A 25,577-nucleotide genomic window follows, 5' to 3' on the forward strand; every position below is an offset into this window, starting at 1 on the left:
ATGGGGCTAGGAAGGTGGCTCAATGGTAGAGTGCTTGACTTTCATGAGGCCCTGGGTTCAATTCCTCAGCACCACATAAGCAGAAAAAGCCAGAAGTGGCTCAAGTGGTATAGTGCTAGACTTAAGCTGAAGAGCTGAGGGACTGCGCCCAGGCCCAGAGTTCAGGCACCACAACCAACACAATTTTAAAAAAAAGGATACAGGGGTTAGAGGTGTGACTTAGTTTGTAGAGCACTAGCCAGTGAGTGAAAGTGGCAAGTACCAAGTTTGAGTTCCAGTCTCAGACCTAAAAAGAAAAAGTATACATATAAGGACAAAAGTGGCCATTGGGACTTCTACAGTGACTCAGTGGTAGAGCACCTGCCTAGCAAGAATGAGTCCCTGAGCTCAAATCCCGGGTACGAAGACAGGGAAGGGGAAGAGAGAAAAGGTAAAGGAATAAGAACTTCAGGCCAGCTAGGTTTACATAGCAAGACCCTATCTTTAAAAAAATAAATAAATAGGGCTGGGAGCATGGCTTCTTGGTAGAGTGCTTGCCTAGCATGCATGACGCCCTGGGTTTTGATTCCTCAGTACCACATGCACAGAAAAAGCTAAAGTGGCACTGGCTCAAGTGGTAGAGTGCTAGCTTGAGCAAAAAGAAACTCAGGGTCAGTGCCCAGGCCCAGAGTTTAGGCCCCAGGACTGGCAAAAAAATAAAAATAAATAAAAAAGGAATCCATGATACTCTTATCTCCAATTAAGCACCCAAAAGCCAGAAGTAGAGCTGCAGCTCAAGTGGTAGAAGGATAGTGCCCAGGCCCTGAGTGCAAGCCCCAGAACTGACATCAAGGAAGAAAAAAAATCACACTATAAACTTAGTTGTATTTTTGTTCTTTCTTTGTATAGGAACTCCATTAATAGCTGCATAAACATTTCGGGCTAGTAAGTCCACTGTTTCACTGTGTGAATGATTTCCTTATCCTGGGTAATGGTCTTCCCTTTGAAATATATATTATATGACAATAAAAACCACTTTAGCGAGACCAAGCCAGTGCTATGGCTCATGCCTGCAATCCTAGCTACTCAGGAGGCTGAGATCTGAGGATAATGGTTTGAAGCCAGCCTGGGCAGAAAAGTCCATTAGACTCTTATCTCCAACAAACTACTTAGAAAAAGCCAGAAGTGGCGCTGTGGTGCTGTGCTAGCCTTCAGCAAAAGAAACTCAAGGATAATGCCCAGGCCCAGATAGTGTCCATCCAAGGACTGGAGAGGAAAAAAAAAAAAAATTTTTTTTTTCAGTCGTAGAGCTTGAACTTGGGCCTGGGGACTGTCCCTCAGCTCTTCAGCTCAAGGCTAGCACTCTACCACTTGAGCCACAGCACCACTTCTGGTTTCCTGTGGTTAATTGGATATAAGAGTCTCATGGACTTTCCTGCCCAGGCTGGCTTTGAACCATGATCCTCAGATCTCAGCCTCAGAGTAGCTAGGATTACAGGTATGAGCCACTGGTACCCAGCAACTTTAGCTTTTTATTAATGCCACTGACACCTGGCAACTTTAGCTTTTTATTAATGCAATCATGATATGTTTTTTTCAGTCCTGTGCAGGGGATCAAACACAGGGTTTCATGCATGCTAAAACAAGTACACTCTACTACTGAATTTTGCCCGAACGGGGCCTAAGAATCTTGTGTTTCAAATAAAATTACCAAGTGATTATGTTTATCTTCAATGAATTCTTCAGTGGTTGAGAATTACTGGTCTAATTCAATGGTTTCATATATACTAAGCCCCTAGATTAGAGTGTCAGGCAAATTTAGCAAGTAGGTCATCTTTGCAAGGGTTGTTTGTGACATGGAAACATCTTTTAACTTCTACTTGTTGTTCTTTGAGACACCACTAGAGGGAGCAGATAGTCCAGCCCTAATTTATACCTTGGATGAACAGTATTGGCAACAAATTGTCTCAAAACTGAGTGAGCTTGTGTGTTCTGTCACGTGAACTACCCTTTCCAATCATCTGATACCTGGACCTGGCCTGATTTCTAATAATGTTTATATTACCAAGCACATAAATTAGGACATAGGACATATTATTAACCCAGTAGCACTGAAGAGCTAGCATAAAAGGCTTAAGCCCTTTATCTTTAGAAGAAAAAAAAAAGTCCCATTTTACTTTGTTAGGCTTTGCAACCAAAGCTTCAAATGAAAATAAATACCAGCCAACTTTTTGGGGGCTTGAACTCAACTTGGGTGCTGTCCCTGCGCTCTTCAGCTCAGGGTGAGCACTCTACCACTTGAGCCACAGTGCCAGTTCCGGTTTTCTAGTGGTTTACTGGAGATAAGAGTCTCATGAATGTTAGTGCCCAGGCTGGCTTTGAACCATGATCCTCAGATCTCAGCCTCCTGAGTAGCTAGGATTACAGGTATGAGCCACCGGTGCCCAGCTAATACCAAGCCAACTTAGATCTGATTCCAAACTCTATTCCTAGTGTTGAGTGGTTTTACTTACCAATGTTTGTTATTTGTATTGAGTATAGAAAAGGGCTCTGTCTCTCCCTTCCCCCTCCACCTTGGCTCCCTCCCCTTCCTCTCCTTTAGTAGGAATGGTGGAAAAACCACAACGCAACTCCACAAGGCATGCTTTATCTCTTCTGCAATATTGCCAAAATAAAGTTGTGCAAGCAGACAAGATGATACAGTGAATTGTACATTGAAAATACTAGAATTTTTCATTTTTCACCTGTTAAAAATTAAGCATCAGAGCTGAGCATAGTGGTTCATACCTGTAACCATTCCAGCTGCTTTTAAAAGGTAAAGATCTAGACGATCAAGACTTGAGGCCAACTTAGGCAAAAAGTCAGCAAGGCCCCAGCTCAACCAATAAGCTGGGTATTCTCTACTACTGAGTACAAGACATGAGCCAGAACATTACACACTCTGATTGCACCGTTTTATGTTCATAAATAGCTTGTGACAGAAACATCTTCCCCAGGAGCCTCTCTTTACCATCTCCCACCCAAGAGAACATACAGAGCTCACCATAATACTCTGTAAGTGAAGGAAATGAGCACTTTAGTCCTGGCCATATAGGATCTCAAGTTTTCCATGTTGTTTTTATGGAACACACATCACCTTTTCTTAAGCTAGTACAATTTACACACCTGATGGATTAAAATACATTAGCAAGATTAAAATTTCACCTTAGAAAACAAGAAAAAAAACTTCAATATATTAATGAATCAAACATTGGTTAAAGAGAAAAGGCAAATTCCTAAAAACATAGTTTTAAAAGTAAATCTTGGGGCTGGGAAGGTGGCTCAGTGGTAAAGTACTTGGTTCACATGCATGAAGCCCTGGGTTCCATTCCTCAGCACCACATAAGCAGAAAAAGCCAGAAGTGGGGCTGACACTCAAGTGGTAGAGTGCTAGCCTGAGCTGAAGAGCTGAGGGACAGCGCCCAGGCTCAGAGTTCAGACCCCACGACGGACCAAAAAGAAAAAGTAAATCTCACCAGTCATCAAAAAAATAGATTAAAATCAAAATGAACCTTTTTTCATGAGTCATGAGGGTATTCAAATAAAGAAAGCAAGAAAGCAGAAAACAAATTCAACAGACCAGGTCATCTTTAATGGAAAGTTGAAGAGCAGAGTCATGGTGGCCTGAGAAGAGTCAGGAGACAGGAGATGTGATGGGGGCAAGGAACTTAAGTAGTGTTCTGGGTGGGGGCAGGGTCGAAGGTAGCCAGAGAGTTGCAAGGAGTTTCAGGATGTGCCTAGTGTCTTGAGAGCTTGTGGTAATAGGCTGAAGAGGAGGAACTCAGGTACCTGAGGCCCGAGGCATGGTGGGGAAGTGGATTTTCATATTTAGATTAAAATTCTGGGCTGCAGAACTTCAAGCAGTTGCGGGGGTTCAGGGGTCAGTGGACCATGCCATGGGGGCAACATTGAGTATGAGAACAGAACAGATTCCCATTATACAGGGCATTTTGTTTCTTTGGTGATTTGGGAGTGTGCTGCTATTGTTTTGAGGTTTTCTGTTCAAGGGTGGTATTCTACCACTTGGACTACAGCTGCCCTTCTGGCTTTTTGATAACTTGAGATAAGTTGTTTTTATTTGTTTTCCTGGGCTGGCTTTAAACTGTAATCCTCAAATCTCAGCCTCCTGAGTACCTAAGATTACAGGAATAAGCCACCCAGCACCCAACTGTGATTTGTGTTTTTAATGGGACTACTCAATACTGGATGCTTTCCCAATTGCTAGATGCCAGTATAACTGCATCAATCTTCTTTGTGTGTATGTACCAGTCCTGGGGCTTGAACTCGGGGCCCAGGCTCTGTCCCTGAGCTTCTTTTGCTCAAGGCTAGCACTCTACCACTTGAGCGCACTACTTCCAGCTTTTTCTGTTTATGTGGTGCTGAGGAATCAAACCCAGGATTTCATGCGTGCAAGGCAAGCGCTCTACCACTAAGCCACATTCCCAGTCCAACTACATCAATCTTTCTGAAAACAACCGTGTCAGTAGGTTTAGATATACATTTGTATCTAATAATTTTCCAGGAAATCCTTAGGAGATTTTTTTTTTTTTGGTTGGTCATGGGGCTTGAACTCTGGGCTTGGGCGCCATCCCTAGGCCAGCACTCTAGCGCTTGAGCCACAGCACGACTTCTGGTTTTCTAGTGGTTTATCAGAGATAAGAGTCTCACGGACTTTTTCTACCCGGGCTGGCTTTGAACCGTGATTCTCAGATCTCAGCCTCCTGAATAGCTAGAATTACAGGAGTGAGGCATCGGCGCCCGGCTCCTAGGAAATTTTTGAATATAGCAATAAAGGTTGGTTCCAAATGTTCGAAGCAACTTTATAGCAAATAAGGAAGAGAAATCCAAAAATGCACAGCATTAGAAAAAGTTTAAGCACATATGGTATTTATATAGTGAAATATTATACCACCTTCAAAATAATACATTAAAAAACTTTTTAATCAAAACATCACTGAAATTCCATCCCAGCCCCATCAGAATGGTCGTTACCAAGGAAACAATAAATGCTAATGAGGACATGGGGGTGGGGAAAAAATTCTTGCATATTATCTATGGGAATGTCACCTAATACATCAACTATAGAATTCAGTATAGCAGTTTCTCAAGAAACTAAAAGTATAACTACTTTATGATCCTTCTATACCATTCCTGGTTATAGAAGGAGACACATGTACATCTTTGTTTATAGGTGACGGTTCACAATAGTCAAGATAGAAAACCAGCCTAGTCCCTAACAACCATTGAATGGATTTTTTAAAAAGTGGTATATATACACACTATGGAATATTATAAAGAAGAATGAAATTGTGTTTATAGGTAAATGGATAGAGCTGGAAATTCAGTTACATGAAATAAGCCAGACTGAGAAAGACAAATGTCAGAAGTCCTTCCATGTGGAACTGAGACCAGGAAAAACAATGATATGAGTATAAAAAGTGGACTGTTTTGAGGGTAGGGTGAGTAGTAGAAGGGAGAGAGTAAAAGGACAGGGTGATGAAGGGTGATTATGGTCAAAGTATATGTTTGCTGGGAAATATTATAATGAAACTCCTTGTACAGTTAAAATCCATTACTAAAAAAAATTTTGTCCCACTGAGATTTGTCATTTGACATCAAGATTAAGTGATAACATGAATCCCTTCCTCTTGCATTTACATCTTCTTTGGGGGAGTAAAAAAAAATCATGTTACTTTTTTTCTCTTTAGACCTTGAACCAAAATGTCACTTAAGAAGTGGGTACAACAGGGCTGGAAAGGTGGCTCAGTGGTAGAGCGCTTACCTTGCTTGCATGAGGCCCTGGGTTCGATTCCTCAGCACCACATAAGCAGAAAAAAAAGCCAGAAGTGGTGCTGTGGTTCAAGTGGTAGAGCGCTAGGCTTGAGCTGAAGAGCTGAGGGACAGTCCCCAGGCCCAGAGTTCAGGCCCCATGACCGGACCCCCCCCCAAAAAAAAGAAGTGGGTACCAGTGGCTAATGACTGTCATCCTAACTACTCAGAAGGCTGGACAAGCCCAGAATCAACACACACACACACAGTCACTCGACAAATATTTCCTCCACACCATCATATTTCTCCCTAGCAAGAGTACACAATACATCTCCTTCATCTACTTCCCAACTCTGTGAGCTAAAATCCTGAGACACTCTGAAGTCCTCAAAATACCTGTGTGCTCTGGCTTCTCTGAAAAAGCACAACTACTCTTCATTTCCTCAGTCATATTGAGACAATCAGACTGAGAAGCTTCTTGGACATATGCTTTTCAGAAACCAAATAAAAACTCTAGAAGCACTCACAAACTGAATAATGAAGATATTCTCAAGCTCTGAGACCTGCCTGGTTCTCATACCTCAGTACCAGAAGACAAGCATAAAGCCCTCTTTGTGAACTGCTTGGCTTTGTAGGGTCTACTTGGCATCTGGATCAGGCTACATTCTGCAGAATGTCAGGCTTTGCATGAAAATCAAGATTCCCACATTGAGAGTCAGTCGACAGACTCACACGCATAAGCATGCTACAGGCGGTGGCTGAGGGATCAGGAAAAAGTGAGAAAGGCAAACCACCCAGTAAATGGAACTGAAGGAAACAACTAGATCTTTCTCAGTGCCAGCTATGTGCACCTAGAAAAACACATAGAAAATCTGTTTAACTAGAAGGGGGAAAAGGAATGAGTAATTCTCTGTACTTGAGTGATGGTCTTAAGACTTTTTATTAGCGTATATGTTATACCAGGGGGCATTTTGTTGTGACATTTCAATACATACATACAATAGACCCCAACCAAACTCACCCCCTCCAACCATCTCTCTCCCTCATCCCTTCCTAATCTTCCCTTCTGAAAGTAATTTCAATAGATATCATGGTTCTATTTCATACATGTATATAAAGTACTTCAACCATATTCCCCCTTATTGACTTTCTCTGTTGCCTTCCCATGGATACCCGCTGGCCAACATGGCCAGTTTACTTTCCTGCAATTTTTTCCAACATACAATAATTGCATACAGAAATTTCACCATGATAATTTACACATGCACATATTATAATTTTGTCAGAGTTACTTTATCTATTGCTCTCTCTTTTTCCAGTTACCCCATTATTCCTCAGCTTTCACTAGGTTTCTGTATGGTACCAAGAAGTGATATTTTTACATTAATAAAATTAATCTCAAAGATACTGGACACAAAGAGATTGCCAATTCACTATTCCTGGTGGAAAGTAGAATTTCCCCTAAATCTTCACCCTTCTTCAAAATGGTCATATACTTTACAGTCACTGATATTCCTCCATTTTCTCCCTTCAAGAACCAGTTAGCGGGGCTGGGAAGGTGGCTCGGTGGTAGAGCGCTTGCCTTGCATGCCTGAGGCCCTGGGTTCGATTCCTCAGCACCACATAAGCAAAAAGAAAAAAGCCGGAAGTGGCGCTGTGGCTCAAGTGGTAGAGTGCTAGCCTTGAGCTGAAGAGCTGAGGGACAGCGCTCAGGCCCAGAGTTCAGGCCCCACGACCGGACCCAAAAAAAAAAAAGAACCAGTTAGCCCTTTTCTCCTTCAGTCACTTTGTGGTTGTGGAAGGGCTTTACTCGTTTGAGAGTGAGGCTCTCACTTTCTGGCCCAGGCTGGCCTTGACCTAGCAATTGTCTTGCTTCTACCTCCTGAGTCTTGGGATCAGGAGGGTGCACAGCCCCTAGGGGTGCTGTAGGGACTTGTTAGCTACAGCCGCAAAATGAGCCAAGTGATTCCATTGGGAATGAATGCAGGTTGTCTGGAAGCTTCTGGGCAGCCAGGGTTATCCCTTGGAAAAGACGCACTCAGAGCACACAAAAAGGGTAGGAACTTGTACTACTCCTAGATCAAAATACAAACCCCTCCTCCAACCCAACCTTTTTTTGTTGTTGTTGTTATGGGGCTTGAATTCAGGTCTTGGATGCTTTCCCTGAGCTCTTTTGCTCAAGGCTAGTACTCGACCACTTTAAACCACAGTGCTACTTTCAGTTTTCTGATGGTTAATTAGAGGTAAGAGTCTCATGAGCTTTTCTGCTCAGGCTGGCTTTGAACCATGATCCTCAGATCTCAGCCTCCCTGAGTATCCAGGATTGCGGGCATGAGCCATCACTATCTGGTCCTAGATCCCCTTTTATTAAGAGTCCTACTGATTGATAACCAGCCTGGGGACTTAGGAAGGATATAACAAATAATACATAGGAAAGTTGTAAACCAGGCAACACATGGATTTAGGTCTCACTTCTAAGCTTTATCCATTCATGCCTTTGATTCATTTATTCAATAGTTCACTAGGGCCAAGGACTAATGGATACTGGGCTACAATACTAAACAAAAATCCTTAGTCTGGAAGGAAGACAACCAGTCAACAATTCTATATAATTGTAGGAAGAACTGTGTCCCCCCCCCAAAAAAAATCATATGCTAAACCAACCTCTAATCACTAATGTGACTAAATGAGATCATTAGGGTGGGGGTCCTCATGATGGTATTAGTGCCCTTACAAGAATAGAATCCCTAGAACTAGCTTCCTATCTCTCCACCATGAAGGGCAAAGAGAGAGGATACAGCAAGAAGGCAGTCAACTGAAAGAAAGGCATCATTAGAAATCAACCCAGAAAGCACCTTGCTCTTGGACTTCCAGCCTCCAGAGCCATGAGAAAATAAATGTTTGTTGTTTCAGGCACCAGTTTATGGCACTATGTTACAGTAGCCTGAGCAGACAAATACAATAATATCAGGAGATAATAACACTTAAAAAAAAAAAGTCTGGCCAGGCACGTGTGGCTCATACCTGTAATCCTACTCAGGAGGCTGAGATCTGAGGATCACAGTTCAAAGCCAGGCTGGGCAGGAAAACCAGAAGTGGCACTGTGGCTCAAGTGGTAGCGCACCCTCACCTTGAGCTGAAGAGCCCTGGGACAGTGCTCAGGCCCAGAGTTCAAGCCCACAACCAACAACAACAACAACAACAACAACAAAAAAGTCAGATAGGGCTGGGAATATGACTTAGTGGTAGAATGTTTGCCTAGCATGCACGAAGCCCTGGGTTCAATTCCTCAGTCCCACATAAACAGAAAAAGCCTAAAGTGGCACTGTGGCTCAAGTGGTAGAGTGCTCACCTTGAGCTGAAGAGCTCAGGGACAGTGCCCAGGCCCAGAGTTCAGGCCCCAGGAGCTGGCAAAACAAAAACAAAACGAAAGTTGGATGGAGGGTTACATAATGATGGGATCGAGAGCGACCAGGAAAGGCCCTGGGGTATATATCCTAAAACTAGCATTTTAGACCTGAGGCCCAACCTCCAGGAGATGCACATCTCAGGCCCAGTTCCTCATCCCTATATGCCAAGTAGAGAGAGACATGGTGGAGGATAGAGAAAGGAGACTTATGGCACACACATGCCATAGGAAGACAGCACATCTTCAGCCATCTTCAGGGAACAAAGAACTAGGGGCCAGAAGATAGACATAAGCATAATGTCCTAGTCATTACTGAGAGTGGGCTGGTTAGTATGGACTGTCAGTCATTGTTCCAGACTTGTTTTGGAAGGTGTTCTGCAGGAGTTACCACTGTCATCACTGGTCAGGGTAAACAATTCCTTAGGTTGTCTGTTCTAAGCAGGCTCCACTGTTCCTCAGAAGAAGCTCCATAAAGTCTCCATAAAGATATCTAGCCAGAAGTGGGTGACTCACATCCTAGCTACTCAGGAAGCTGAGATCTGATGATCACAGTTCAAAGCCAGCCCCAGGGGAAGGTAAGTCCAAGAGACTCTTCTCTAATGAACCACTGAAAAGATGGAAGTGGAGCTGTGGCTCAAGCAGTAAAACACTAGCCTTGAGTGCAAAAGCACAGGGACAGCACACAGGCCCCTGAGTTCAAGCCCCAGGACCAGCTCAAAAAGAAAGCTATTATCCATTAGTCCTGTCCTTCCTGGATACCCAGGTGATTGCACAGTACCTGTAGAGAGAACAGCTCAGGACGAAGACACATACAAAAACAGAGGCAAAAAATGCCAAGCTTTTAGTTCATCAGTGAGCCTGAGTAAGCAGTGCTCTTCCAAAAAAAAAAAAAAAAATCCACTTTCAATCACCTTGACAATACCCAGTTGAAGTATTTCTGGGAGGATTTCCTGGCATGGAACAAAACTGAAGCATGTGAGAAACAGCCTGAATGCATACACAGCCTGGGCACATTGGATAGGGTGCAAATGAGAGGAAATAAGAGTCAGAGAGAAGTCAGGAGCAGATCATTAAAGCGGCCACAAGCCTTTATGACAAGGACTTACCTCAGAGTTTCTTCTCGGTGGAAGGTATGAAGCAGGATCTAAAGATCACTGGCACTCACTAAAGAGACCACAGGAGAGAAACACTAAAGCTGGCAAATGGTACTGAAGCAGGTGACAGATGATGGAATGTGGGCAAGATGGGGTGGAGGAGGAGGAGGAGAAAGTCTGGATTCAGTGTATTTGCAAGATAATTTAGGCTTTGCTGACAGGGAATATTGCCAGGCAGTGGTCTCAATTTGATGTCAAATCTGCTCCTCATTGCACAGAATCATGGGAGTTAAGATTGTTTTCTGTTCCCTCTCTCCTCCACCAAATGATCACCAAGTGATCATTGTCGTGGCCATTACTGAAGTGACTGTGTCTCCCCTGGCCCTCATTAGATTTAGATTGATGCACACTGAGCATTCTTTTTTTTTGGGGGGGGGGGGTCTAGTAGTGGGGCTTGAACTCTGGGCCTGGGCACTGTCCCTCAGCTCTTCAGCTCAAGGCTAGCGCTCTACCACTTGAGCCACAGTGCCACTTCCGGCTTTTTTTTCTGCTTATGTGGTGCTGAGGAATCGAACCCAGGGCCTCATGCATGCAAGGCAAGCGCTCTACCACTGAGCCACCTTCCCAGCCCCACACTGAGCATTCTTTAGTCACCTGTGGAGACCAAATCCACCCAGTGGTGGAGCTCAGCTGCCTTGCCTGGGATCCTAAGCTCAGTCTAGGCTTGGCCTCTCTAACTTGTCTATCCCTAGTGAGAGGAAGGGGAGATTTTTCCTGGGGCCTATCTTCTTCTCCCTCATCATCCCACATGACCTAGTGTCTTCATGAACCTTTACTTCCTTCTACTACCATAGCCAAGCAAAGGAGTGAGTCTTTTTTTTTGCCAGTCCTAGGCCTGGCCTCTGGGCCTGAGCACTGTCCCTAAGCTCCTTTGGCTCAAAGCTAGCACTTTACCACTTGAGCTACAACACCACTTCCAGCTTTTTCTGTGATTAATTGGAGCTATGAGTCTCACTGACTTTCCTGCCCAGCCTGGCTTCAAACTGTGATCCTCAGTTCTTATTCCTCTGAGTAACTAGGATTACAGGCGTGAGCCATCAATACCTAGCTAGAATCTTTCTTAAATGGATATATCTCCTAAATGGCAAAATAAAATCTACTGGTTTGGTGTGGTAGCCACGTGACTGTAATCAAGATTCAGAGTCAACAGGATTGTGAGTCTGAGTTCAATTAGCACTAACAGAGAAAAACTTGTGTTAAAAGAATAAAAAAAGAAAAGAAAAAACCAGGTGCCAGTGGATCATGCCTGTAATTCTAACTACTCAGGAGGCTGAGATCTGAGGATTGTGGTTCAAAGCCAGCCCAGGCAGGAAAGTCCGTGAGACTCTTATCTCCAATTAACCACGAGAAAACTGGAAGTAGCGCTGTGGCTCAAGTGGTAGAGCACTTGCCTTGAGCTGAAGAGCTGAAAGGCAGAGCCTAGGCCCAGAGTTCAAGCCCCACAACTGACAGAGAGAGAGAGAGAGAGAGAGAGAGAGAGAGAGAGAGAGAGAGAGAGAGAGAGAGAGAGAGAGAGAGAGAGAGAGAGAGAGAGAGAGAGAGAGAGAGAGAGAGAGAGAGAGAGAGAGAGAGAGAGAGAGAGAGAGAGAGAGAGAGAGAGAGGAAAGAAAGAAAGAAAGAAAGAAAGAAAGAAAGAAAGAAAGAAAGAAAGAAAGAAAGAAAGAAAGAAAGAGGGGCTGGGAAGGTGGCTCAGTGGTAGAGTGCTTGCCTTGCATGCATGAGGCCCTGGGTTCAATTCCTCAGCACCACATAAGCAGAAAAAGCTGGAAGTGGCGCTGTGGCTCAAGTGGTAGAGTGCTAGCCTTGAGCTGAAGAGCTGAGGGACAGCACTCAGGCCGAGTTCAGGCCCCACGACCAAGAAAGAAAGGAAAGAAAGAAAGAAAGAAAGGAAAGAAAGAAAGAAAGAAAGAAAGAAAGAAAAGAAAGAAAGAAAGAAAGAAAGAAAGAAAGAAAGAAAGAAAGAAAGGAAAGAAAGAAAGGAAAGAAAGAAAGAAAGAAAGGAAAGAAAGAAAGGAAAGAAAGAAAGGAAAGAAAGAAAGAAAGAAAGGAAAGAAAGAAAGAAAGAACGAAAGGAAAGAAAGGAAAGAAAGAAAGAAAGAAAGAAAGAAAGAAAGAAAGAAAGAAAGAAAGAAAGAAAGAAAGAAAGAAAGAAAGAAAAGTGGGGTGGGAAGTATGGCTCAGTTGGTAGTACACCAGCCAATGAGTAAAAGTGTCAGGTACCGAGTTTGAATACTGATATGAGAGAGTGCCCGGTACCAGTGGCTCATCCCTGTAATCCTAGCTACTCAAGCAGCTGAGTCCTGGAGAATTTCAGTTCAAAGCCATCCAGACAGAAAAGTCTGAAATTCAAACTTGATCTCTAATGAACCAGAAAAACACTAGGCTGCAGACATGGCTCAAGTGCTAAAAGAATAGTGAACATCACTGAAGAAAAGTGGTAAAAGGCTGATTTTTAGACCTCTGGAAGTAAGCAAGCATGTCTGCATTTAAATGAGAGCAATTATGACATGGTTACAAGAGGGATCACATAGCGTGCTATTCCTATCACATGGAAGTATGGCTAGAGTGTGCACATAGTTCCAACAGTGAACCAAGGTGAAAGAGGCTAGAACTCGACTATCATTTTCTTCTTTTAATTTTGTTTTGGGGTGCTGGGGATAGATCAGACTCAGGCCCTTTTCTAATGCTAGGCGAGTGCTCTTCCAGTTGAGCCACACCTCCAACCTAGGGTTCTGAAGTGACTGGACAGGAAAGTTACCATACTAAAATCTGATGTTATGTTCAAAATGTTTAGATTTTCATCATTTTTATTGTCCAAACTTTATTTTAAAAGTACATTAAAAGCATCAGAAATACAAATCTAGCCTAGGTATTAGTATAAGAACTGTTATAAAATGTTTTAGAGATCTCGCATATTTTGCATCACAGTAAAGCATCAAGAGAACTAATTAATGATCCTGTGAATTAATCCTATTCAACTGAATTCTAATCACTTCTTGTTCTCAGGTTAGCCCTTATGAAGAGACAAGTTATATATGCATAACTATAGCGACACCACACAGGGTTAGACAGACATATGTAATTTATGAAGAGACAAGATGCATCTATGTATCTATATCTACCAGCAGATAGAAATATGGACTAAGAAGCTAAGAACTGAACTCACTGCATACTTCATGCAGGTTAAACCAATAATCGGTGATGAGCACAAAGAAACTGAATACGTGATATGCACATGCTTAGTTTTCTTTATGCTGTAATTTGTATCTCCCAAAAGTGAGACCCATGCTGTTCAAATCATGTCAAAATTAAAGGTCACACAGGACATTGTACAAGCAGAAATTACTCTTATTATAACCTTTTATTAAATCACATTAGAAATGCCTGTTTCAACAAAAGGGATGTAATGTATATCTTTAAAATTGTGAAATATCCTCTTTACTAATGCTACTAATTGTCAAGCTGGTTGGCTTATTGGACTAAATCCTAGCTTTTGAATAAAGACAAAAATCAGATTCTTACTTTGCCACAGTTCTCTGAATGATCTTGGAAGAGGATATTAGATTGCTTAATTCTTTGTTAGAAAGAAGTAACATACTAATCTACTCATGGGAATACTAATAAATGAGAGGGGTGTTATATTTAAATATAAAAGCACAATTGGGACAGATAATAATGACTTTCAAAAATAGCATTCGATTACAAAAAAAGTGAGAGATTGGATATGTTCTTGCCTGTTATAAAATTTTAATAGCAAAAATAAGGGGGGGGAGTAGAGAAGGGAGGGAGAGGAAAGGAAGGTGGGTCTGTTGGTCCTATAAGGTGAATTTTACAAACAAAACCTACCACTCACACTGAAGTCGCAGCAATCAGAATGGCAAGTGAACACTGAAGTCAAGAGTTGCTAGAAGAGAATAAGTCCATGCTAGTTGAAACCTTTTGCCATCTTCTGTTTCTGTGACCTGTGTTTGGGACTGGCCTGAGGGAGGTGCTGGGAACTGATGGCCTTTCATTCACAGGAACAATGCAGATTCCCACGTACAAGAGTAACTCTTGAACAGAACGGTTTGGAATGACAGATGCCGCATCTTCATGCTTATCTTGAGTCTATAACAGTGATTGTTCCAAAATTCTAAAGAGTTCAAATACTGACTACATAGCGAAAATATTTTTACATAAAAATACGAGTTCACAGTTATCCTAGGAACCACAGAGTATATAGTGATAAAATTTGTTTTGAGTATAGAAATACTTAATGTTAGGCGCCCATTTCCAGTTTAAGATTAACAGTAGGGGAATAAAAGTATTCATTGAAAACAGATCACCTCGAGAATTTTCCTACCATAGTAATATATAAATAAGGTCAAGAGATAAGTTATTTCCATATAGTTACTGCAGGTATCTCAACAAACTGAACTCACACAGAAAGGAAAGATAAATCAAAGCCCTCATTTCTGTGCCTTGCTAAAGAAGAATACAGATTGTCTAGCCTAGAACAATCTTCACTGCCTCCCACCTAACAATCCCCACCTAGAAGGACCATGAACCACCTTGCTTTCCCTGAACATTGTCCCTCTGCACGTGCAATCCTCATCTCCTGTCCAATCCATGGATAAGATCATTACAGAATAGGCCACCTGCAACAAACAAAAACATTCTGTTCTTCTCCCAAGAATGAGACAGTTACTCAATTAGCATCAAATAATAGTATCTATAATAAGAAATGATGATAGTCTTAACTCTCTACTCTTATTTGACTGTCTTAGGTAAAGAAAGTAATGTGTGAGTGTTTTTTTGGTAAGTATAGGCAATACATTTCTGATTGTAACAATGTTATTTATACAAATCAACCTGATATTAAAAAAACTCATGTATTGTTCCCTACTTCAGTACTTCAAAGAATCAATTTTCACTTTTTTAGTAAATATAGTCTGCAAAGATCAAACGTTCGAATTCCTTTAAAAAGTTTCGACCAAGGTTTACTTGGAAGATTCATAACACTGACTCAAGTCTTGAAATCACTCTCGTTTCTACTTCAAAGTAAGTTCTATCATCATTCTTGGTATCTATTTAAAGATTCGGTACAAAAGATCGGACACAAGTCAGGACAAATATCTAAATAAACATTCACATCAAATCTTAAAATGTCAAGGATCTACCCAGCAAATCTCCAGATACTTAATACTTCAGACCAAAGAAAAATGTAAGTGACAACTCATCCACTGAATCTTTTTGTCTTCATTTGCCACTGACCTCAAAAAAACCTTAAAAAAATAATTCAATCCATTGTTAGAAACCAGAATCCTCTAGCCTCCATGACTTTAAACAGAAGGAACTGGAATCTGCTTAGCTGCAGTACTGTCATACTCTTGCATGAGATCATTAGTGGTGTGGTAATGCATGGCGATATAGGAACTGGCAAATCCAAAAGAGTTGACCGGCTGCAGCTTTTGAGGACTGCTCTCCTGCGAAGGGCTGCTATTGTAGATGCTGTAGTATGGTTCAATCCGAGTGTTGATAGGGGTCGAGCTGCTCTGACCACAGTGCTGATGTCCAGCAGAGATTTTGGGACTTACCACACTCTCCTTTGAATGACTCGGGCCACAAGCCTGGTCCACAAACTTCTTCTGTGGCTTAGGAGACAACATGTAGGCAGAGTTTGTTTCATGATGAGAAGATTTGTTTCTGTTCACTTCCAGGTTCCCTTTGCCCATGGCTCGAAGTCGAGTCTTCTGTTTGCAGCAGAAAAAGGCCAGGCCAATGTACTGGAGACACCAGATCACTTTCCTCCTCAGCCCTGCGCTGTTGCGGGAGTATATAAAAGGGTTTAGCCCTGACTTGAAAAATATCAGGGTAAAGCCAAACAGTTCGAACTGGTAAAGGATGAAACTGCCATGGTTGGACAGTACCACCTGCACCAAGGAAATCCCTAGTGGAAGACAACACACCAGGACGGACAGCACGATGATCACGCACGTGACCACCGCTTTGGAATCCTTGGCAGTGGAGAGGTTGATGGCGGACACCAGCTGGAGTCTGCTGGCTGCAGGGGTGGGCAGCTGGTTGGGACTCTTGGGGTATCCATGCGTCTGAACGTGCTGCAGTTTATTGTAATTCTGGTTCCTGTACAGCGCTGGCACGGTGCACTGGATGGGCTCACCACCTCCCTTCACGGGGGCCCCCATGAAAGGCTGTGGCCTGGATGCATCGACTGTGATGACCGGAGGGCACTTTCTCACTTGAGCATTCTTCCACAGCGCCTGAGCGATCATGATATACGAGCCGGACACCACAGCCACGCACAAGGTGAAGTCCACCACGTAGAGAGACAGAACTGCTTTCCCCTCTCCAGCCATCAGACTGGACATGGGAAGACAGAGGTGGGACTTAGTGGTTTTCAGGGTAGCCAAGGTGGCCAGGGTGAAGCTGGTAGTCCAGAGGAGCAGGGTGAGGAGCAGGGTGCAGGGGAAGGAGGCCGTACGGCTAGGCTGCTTCCCTAACACCATGCGGAGCCGGTGCAGAGCAATGACCGCCACCATCTTGAGGGACATGATGATAAAACCTGAACTGGTGAGATGGAAGGTGAAGCAGAAAGCATCTGGGATGCTACTGGCTGAGCTGTAGAAGAGCACAAAGGTAAACATGGGGGCTGTCACCCCACAGATGAAGAGGTCACAGAAAGACAGGTTCAGGATCATGAAATCGAAGTTGGTTCTGAACTTCCTGAAGGCTGGATCAAAGAAGGACAAGAAGACGATGAAGTTGCCGTAAGAGCCCAGGCAGAAGATGATGGCGAGCAGGAAGGTGCAGGTCACCAAGGTGGCCGTGTGGATGAGGTCCTGGAGGGAGGTGCTGTTTCCTGCCTGGGAGGGAGATGCATGCAGCAAGGTGGCATTGGGCGCATCCTGGAGGGCGCCTGACGAGTTCATCTTCAGAGAGACGGCTTTGCCTTCTAGTCTCCAAAAGCGAAAATAATCAGTGAGAAGAGGATCAGGACCTCAACTCACAGGCGAGCAACAGGTGACAGAAGAAGCCCGACACAGATGAGCCTGCACCAGAAACACACAACCCAGAAACAGAGATTCATGTCGAAGCAAAGGAACCCATTGAGTACTCTCGTTATTTTTTTTCAGCTTGCTCTCTCTCCTGATGTACAAAAGCACAAAGTCCAAATAAGCAACACTACCTTTCCGTCTCCAACACTGGACGTAACCTGTCATAACCCATGAGCATAACCTATCCACCTAGAGGAGACTGGAGCTGAGGATCCAGTGTAGCTCTGGATTGCAGCTTCCTGCGGGTGCTAGGGATGCCAGAGGGGATCCAAGCCAGCTTGGGGAGGCCTGCAAAAGGATGAATGGAAGTCTGCTGAGTGGGTGCCAGCTGGGTGAGAGGTGAGGACCAACCAGGAGTGGGACAAACAGCCTGGGATGGAGGTTAAGAAACACGATGTCCTTGAAATAATACCAGGAGGGAGGGTACAGGTGACATATCATGTGGCTTTTCATATAACTCCTGTGAATCACTAACAACTTTTATTTCTTTCCTATTTCTTTCCCAGGATGTCGTTCTTTTGGCCAACTACATATGCTCCCGTGGGCAAAAAAAAAACTGTAGGACTCCATTTTTGTGTGTGTGCCCTGGCTAGGAGTGGGAACAAAGTAACAAAAGGTATCTGGAAACTCAAGCTCAGGCCTGTAATCCTAGCTACTCAGGAGGCTGGGATCTGAGGATTGTGGTTCAAAGTCAGCCTGGACAGAAAAATCCCAGTGATGTCTACAGGCCATACCACCCTGACTGTGACTGATCTTGTCTGATCTTGGAAGCTAAGCAGGGTCAGGCCTGGTTAGTATTTGGATAGGGGGAAATCCCTGTGAGACTATCATCTCCAATTAATCATTCAAAAACCAAAAGTGGAGCTGTGGCTCAGAGTGGTAATGCACTAGCATTGAGCAAAAGAGCTCAGGGACAGCACCCAGTTGTTGAGCTCAAGCCCCATGACGGACCAAAAAAAACAGGTATCTGGAAATATTTGAAATTTATGAGATATAAAGTACCATATTGGATGTAGCCCTGGGGTAGAGTACTGGCTTAGCATTGGTGAGGTCTTAGGTTTGCTACTAACACCACAGAGGAGGAAAAGCAGCACTCTGTAAATCTAAGCGTTACCATGTTTCAACAAAAATATCCTATAGACAAAGTCTCAGGCATGGGCTCATTCTGCCATCCATTCAGTCAATTTACACCAATCTCACCTGCTTACCGAGGACCAGCGTCACCCGAGAAGCTGGAGGCGCACAGATGTTTAGACCCACCCACTACCTCAGAACAACAGCCTTCCTCCACTTCTCTTCCCATAATCTTTCCCCCTCAATATGTGCTCATACAAATCGTTTGTCTCCAGTCCCCAAAACCTCTGTGGCCTGTGCCAGCCTTTGCCCAAAGATTTCAGCAAGGCAAGACTAAGTTATTCAGGTCTATGCCCTTGACAACTGACCAGCATTTGTTTCAATCCAAGATTTTAAGAATAACCAGTGGCATGGGGAGCCTCAGGCTCCTGTTTAGAATACTCAGCCACAAGCTCAAGCTGTATGCTGGAAGTGTCCAGCTGTCAACCCTTTAGTGGCTGGATCAAGGGACTCAGAACAGGCAGGTTCGTGAGGGAACAGTTGTTATTTAACAACAATCAGATAGTATCAGACAGATCTCAGGGCAGGGCAGGGGGCTGTACATAACTAACTGGTATCCTTCATTAAGGAAGAAAATAGACTCTTCTACATCCCCAAAAGTCGTATTGAACATATTGTGACAATGTGGCCAATTTTTGCACTGGAAAGTGAGACATGTTCTATACACATTCCTTAAACAAGTTTTGTGGAAGTGAAAAATATAAAATCCTGAGGATTTGTGGTATGTGTATGTGTGCACGCACGCGCGTGTGTGCCCGCGCATGCACTGGTATCAGGACTTGAACTAAAGGCTTCATACTTTCAGCTATTTTTGCTCACAGCTGCTGCCTTACTACTTGAGCCATGAACCCAGTCTGACATTTTGCTAGTGAATCAGAAAAAATGTCTCACAGACTTCCTTGCCCTAACTGGCTTTGAAATGAGATCCTCAGGGGCTGGGAAGGTGGCTCAGTGGTAGAGCGCTTGCCTTGCATGCCTGAGGCCCTGGGTTCGATTCCTCAGCACCACATAAGCAAAAAGAAAAAAGCCAGAAGTGGCGCTGTGGCTCAAGTGGTAGAGCGCTAGCCTTGAGCTGAAGAGCTGAGGGATAGCGCCCAGGCCCAGAGTTCAGGCCCTACAACCGGACCCCAAAAAAAAAGAAATGAGATCCTCAGATCTCAGCCTCCCAAGGGGCCAGGATCACAGGAATGAGCCATCAATGGAAGTACAACTTAACTTTTGTATCTTAATGATTAGAAGTATTAATGATAATGGGTAGCTGCTATTCTTTCCAATAAAAGACAATATCTTTTTCTGAACCCCTCATAACTTTGTAGTGAAAAAGACAATTTTTTTATTGTTCGTAAACAAATTGTTAATTGTATTGGAATTAAGTTATGAAAAGAGGAGGAAAATTCAACTTAAGGAGGCAGAACAGAGCCAGGCGCTGGTGGCTCACTTCTGTAATTCTAGCTACTCAGAAGGCTGAGATCTGAGGATCACAGTTCAAAGCCAGCCCTGGCAGGAAAGTCCATGAGACTCTTATCTCCAATAAGCCACCAGAATACCAGAAGTGGTGCTGTGACTCAAGTGGTAGAGCGCTCGCCTTGAACTGAAGAGCTGAGGGACAGCGCCCAGGCCCAGAGTTCAAGCCCATGACCACCACCACCACCACCACCAACAACAAAGAAGGCAGAACAGCAGATACTAGTGTCATATAGCAACTCTGCTACCCTCCAATCAAGGGTTTCCTCTTTGGAAATAGACAAAGAAGAGCAATGATTAGGAGAGGAACACAAAAGCACAGTGCCTATGTGCATCTGATTATACAAAATATCTTTGATATGAACTTCAGGAAATAGAAACAAGAGTTTTTTTTCTTCATTGCTGATTTTGCTTTCTTTTATTTTTGTCATGTTGGTTCATTTATCTGTCTTTGGGAGGGTAAAGAGGGGCATAGAAATGGAGGGACAATGGGTGAACAAATGCAGCACTAGACACTATGCTGAAAATGAACTATATAACTTGTATGGGGAGATGGGAGGGAAAAGCTGAAAACAAGTGAAAGGATGTCATTGTCCAAAAGAAATGTACTCATTACCTGACGTATGAAAACTGCAACCCCTTTGTACATCACTTTATAATAATAATAATATTTTTAAAGAGTAATGGGCAAAACAGGAATTTGGTCAGGGGAAATGAGAAGGATGAAGATTCTGGAACCAAAATGCTGAAAGTAAAAACTGGGTTGGGAATGTGGTAGAGTGATTGCCTAGTAAGCATAAAGCCCTGGGTTTCATTCCTCAAAACCACATAAAAAAAGTTGAACTGGTGCTATGGCTCAAGTGGTAGAGTGCTAGCCTTGAGCAAAAGAAGCTCAGGGACAGTTCCCAGGCCCTAAGTTTGAGTACCAGGACAGAAGGAAGGAAGGAAGGAAGGAAGGAAGGAAGGAAGGAAGGAAGGAAGGAAGGAAGGAAGGAAGGAAGGAAGGAAGGAAGGAAGGAAAAGAAATGCTGGGTGCTGGTGGCTCAGTCCTGTAATCCTAGCTACTCAGGAGGCTGAGGTCTGAGGATTACAGTTCAAAGCCAGCCCAGGCAGAAAAGTCCGTGAGACTCTTATCTCCAGTAAACCACTAGAAAACCGGAAAAGGCACTGTGGCTCAAGCAGTAGAGAACTTGCCTTGAGCTGAAGAGCTGAGGGACAGCACCCAGGCCCAGAGCTCAAGCTCCATACCCACCAAAAAAAAAAAAAAAAAAAAAAAGAAAAGAAAAGAAAGGAAGGGAGGGAGGAAGGGAGAGGAAAGGAAAGGAAAGGAAGAAGGAAAGAAAGGAAGGAAAGGAAAGGAAGGAAAAAGAAGGAGAAAGGGAGGGAAGAAGGGGAAGACAGAGAAGAAGGAAGGGGGGGGGAACTAGATAGAAAGGAGTGGAATGGTGGGGTTTAGGAAGAACCCAGGCCAGGAGATGATAAGAAAGTATCCATCCAGGGAAATGAGGGCCAGGCAGCAGTGCTAAAGGAAGAGAGGAGGAAAGCAATGGAATGAAGTCATTGACAGGAAACTTCACAGTTACATTATCAGTAGATTAAAACATTATAAGTGTATATGTGTACATTTATTTATTTATTTGGTGCTGGTTCTGGGGCTTGAACTCAGGGCTTGGGCACTGTCCCTGAGCTTTTTTTGCTCAAGGCTAGTGCTCTACCACTTGAACCACAGCTCCATTTGTAGCTTTTCATGATAAATTGGAGAGATGAGACTGGTAGACTTTCTTGTCTGGGCTTGCTTTGAACTGCTATCCTCAGATTTCAGCCTCCTGAATAGGCATATTTTCAATATATTTTTAAAAATAAAAACTGGATTCTGGTGGTTCATGTCTGTAATCCTAGCTACTAAGGAGGCTGAGATCTGAGGATTGCATTTCAAAGCCAGCCCAGGGGCTGGGAAGGTGGCTCAGTGGTAGGGCACTTGTCTTGCATGCTCAAGGCCCTGGGTTCGATTCCTCAGTACCACATAAGAAAAAAGCCAGAAGTGGCAATGTGGCTCAAGTGGTAGAGTGCTAGCCTTAAGCTGAAGAGCTGAGGGACAGTGCCCAGGCCCAGAGTTCAGGCCCCACGACCGGACCCCCCCCCCAAAAAAAAGCCAGCCCAGGTAGGAAAATTAGTGAGACTTTCTCCTATCACCAGTAACTACAGAAGGAAGAGAAGAAGGAGGAAGAGGAGGAGGAGGAGAAGGAGGAGGAGGAGGAGGAGGAGGAGGAGGAGGAGGAGGGGGAGGAGGAGGAGGGGGAGGAGGAGGAGGAAGAAGAGGAAGAGGAAGAGGAAGAGGAAGAAGAGGAAGAGGTAGCTGTATGGCTGAAGTGGTAAAATGCTAATATTGAGCTAAAAGGTTCAGGGACAGTGTCCAGGCCTTGAGTTCAAGCTACAGGACTGGTGTACACACAAAGGAGAATTCCAGGTTAGGACATAATAATAACCATATGCTTACAAGTGTGGTCTTTAGCATATTAACCTTCATAAGTGCTTACCATTCTCAGTGTGACATACTCTTAGTAATTCTTTCACAAAACCCTGAAATAATATCCACAACTCCATTCTACTGATGAGGAAACCAAATCAGAGTGAAATCACTTCACAAAATGGTAGATACTTGGATTTGGATCCTGGAAGTTGTTCTTCATTTCCATGCTAAACAAACAGCGGTGAGAAGTTAAATGCAATAGCAATAACTTATTGGGTATTATTACATGCTAGGCTCATACGCTAGGGGCCTTATATATAACATAAAACTTCACTTGCACAATGGAATATTACAATCCCTTCTCAAAGTTCCTGGAACACAAAATTCTAATATATTTACATATGCACACATCTATTACCTAACCACCTATCTCCACACACACACACACACACACACACACACTTCTGCATACCTTTTTGGCAAGCCTGCTTGTTACAGTTGTAGTATAAAGTAATTTTAAATCATTCTCACTAGAGTAATTAGAAAAAAAAAAAGCAGGAATCAAAGGTTTGGAAGAGGAAATGGGGGGGAAAACCCAAGACAAAACAGAGGAAAAAGTTTTGGAAGAGAAACTTTAGAAACAATTTTTAAGGAAATGGAGGGAACATCAATCCAGATGTCAGTACTAAATCCTGGGACCACGAGAAATGAGGAAACGTAGAGCAAAGATACAAAATCCAGTTTGGGGAAGGGAGGAAAATCAGTACCCATTCACTATTTCTAAATATTAAATGTTAACAAAGTTATTTTCAATGCATTCATACAAGTCACCTTTTTCTCCCCCTCTGGTATCATAAACTGGCCCTGGAAGAGAAATACAGTTAAAACCATAAAACCAGAAAGATGTAAATTTGTTTTTACTGTCAGTTTTAAGCCTAAGACAGAATGAATGCACCTGATACTTATTGGGGAGGGGGTCCTGAAATAACTTTTATAATAATAAAGGCACATGAAACCCAAAGTCACTGCCCCCTGGCAACGATTTCTCATTAAGATATGTAAACAGCCTCCTATTGCGTGCTTAATTTTTTTTTTTAAGCAAACACATTTTACAGGAGCTTTTACAAGTCAGCTCAGGACTACGATCTTCCCAGTTCATTTTTTCCCTCGTCAATGCCTTGGGTTTCTTGGAGGCAGGCATTTTCAGGCCCTCACCTTTGCCGAGAACGAAGTCCCGTATTACCATTCCCACTGAATGTGGATGCATCAAGAAAATTGAGTCCAGGTGAGATCCATGGTCCAAAGTCACTCAAAACAAACGAGCACACAAACACAACACAACACAACAAAAGCAAAAAAAGCAGCCTGGCCAATTTCAAGCCTGCAGCTCACTCTCACGGGCTGAGCTGTCCGGAAGGCTGGGCAGCCGGTAGGGTGGGGAGGAGGATGAAGAGGCCGAAGAAGAGGATCTCAGCCTGGGGATACGGTCAGTGGGAGCCCGGGGAGCGCGGAGGGAGGGCCCGCCGGGCCGGGGCCGGCGATGGGTGGGGTACCGCGGGGAGGGGGTGGGGAGATGCTGGGGCGGGAAGGCCTCCCCAGCTACCAGGTCGGTGGCCAGGACAGAGGCGGTGGCTGGGGGTTCTAGGGACGCCCGGGAGCCTGGTTAGGACGGGGAGCGGGGGGCGGGGGGGCGGCTTCCCCGCATCCCCAGGCCGCGCCGGGAGCGCAGGTGCGCCGTGGCCCCCTCCAGGCGCCGCTCCTCGCCCAGCCCCTCCGGGGCAAACCCGTGGGGTCCGCTCACCTGCTGGGGGGGGCGCAGCGCCGCCCCTCCTCCTCCTCCGCCTCCGCCTCCGCCTCCACCTCGCAGCCCCGGACCCCAGCTCTGCGCGCGCCGCGCGCCACGACGCAGGGCCAGAGGCACCGTCGCCACCGCCATCGCCGCCTCCGCGCGTCCCGGGAGCCTCGGGGAGACCCGGCGCGGGGCGCAGTCAGTCACGGCCCCCCGCCCCCCACCCCCGCAGCCCCCGACGGCGAGCGCAGCTAGCTGCGGGTCCTGAAGGGCAGCGTCCGGGCCGAGGCTGACGCACGGCGGGGGTGGCGGGGGGCGGGGGGGGAGCGGGGCCGGCGGCCTTGGCTCCCGGTGGAATGGGGCTCAGCAGGGCTGGACCACTGGGGTCCTCCCCGGGCTGCTCAGCCCGCCCGCCCCGGCCCCCGGACTTTCAAGTGACACATGGGCTGGGGTGGGTTTTTTCCCGGCCTGCCGCCATCGCCATGTCACATTGCCAAGTTCGCGATGACGGATGGACACAGAACTCCGTCCCTCCGTGTCCAAAGCTGGGTGACCGCGACCTGGCCGCTTCCTAGCGGTCTCAGAGGACGGCATCTACGCCTGTGAGCCCAGCTGCGGGAGGCTGAGCGTTGAGGATCGCACAGCGGAGCCGGCCGGCCTGCGCAGGAACATCCCCGGGGGACTCTGGTCTCCAAGGAACCCCTCAGAAAACCGGAAGTGGGGCTGTGACTCAAAGTGACAGCAGTGGCCTCGATCCGAAGAGCTCTGGGGCAATGTGCCCGGGCCCCGAGTTCAAGCCCCATGACGAGAGAGGTAATGGATTTCATTCCCATGAAATGCTTGGTGGGGTCATGGCTACTGCTCCACCCCTTTGAACCTCGGCTCCCCTTCCAGGCTTTTGGGGTGGTTTATTGGAGGTAAAAGGCTCACAGACTCTCCTGCCTGGGCTGGCTCCGAATCCTGATCCTCAGATCTAGCTTCCTGAGTAGCTAAGGTTACAGTTGTGAACCACCAGCACCCAGTTTTAAGTACTCTTGTCTCCAAAGCAGGAAGTGGTGCTGTGGCTCAAATGGTAGAGTGCTAGACTTAAAGCACAAAGAGGCTCAGGGACAGCGCCCAGGCCCAGAGTTCAAAGCCCCAGGACTGTAAAAAAATAAAAATAAAAACATTCTAGGAAATCTTTCAAGTAATTTCCAGGTCTATCATGCTACTCCCCCAAACACTTAAAATGTAGCAATTATAATATGTGTTGTCAATTTTGATAACCTTGCGCTGAGAAATAATCAGCAGGAAAAAAAACACAATAGCATTTACT

The 25,577-nt window shown here is 44.8% G+C and overlaps 1 protein-coding gene across 2 annotated transcripts; it reads right to left on the reverse strand.

Annotated features, from left to right (window-relative positions):
• Positions 1-12,520: 12,520 nt before the first annotated feature.
• On the reverse strand, positions 12,521-24,432 carry Gpr75 (G protein-coupled receptor 75). 2 transcript variants are annotated; one of them, XM_070025615.1, is made up of 2 exons: positions 24,275-24,432; positions 12,521-17,399 (listed from the first exon to the last, which is right to left on the reverse strand). In XM_070025615.1, exon 2 carries the CDS (start codon positions 17,277-17,279, stop codon positions 15,672-15,674), a length of 1,608 nt encoding a protein of 535 aa, XP_069881716.1. In that variant the 5' UTR covers positions 17,280-17,399; positions 24,275-24,432; the 3' UTR covers positions 12,521-15,671. The 2 variants fall into 2 exon arrangements, with proteins under 2 accessions (XP_069881716.1, XP_069881715.1); XM_070025614.1 differs by lacking the exon at positions 24,275-24,432 and adding an exon at positions 23,689-23,957.
• Positions 24,433-25,577: the final 1,145 nt, after the last annotated feature.

Source organism: Dipodomys merriami, unplaced genomic scaffold, assembly GCF_024711535.1.
Source record: "Dipodomys merriami isolate MVZ:Mamm:240054 unplaced genomic scaffold, mDipMer1.0.p SCAF_17, whole genome shotgun sequence".
NCBI lineage: Eukaryota > Metazoa > Chordata > Mammalia > Rodentia > Heteromyidae > Dipodomys > Dipodomys merriami.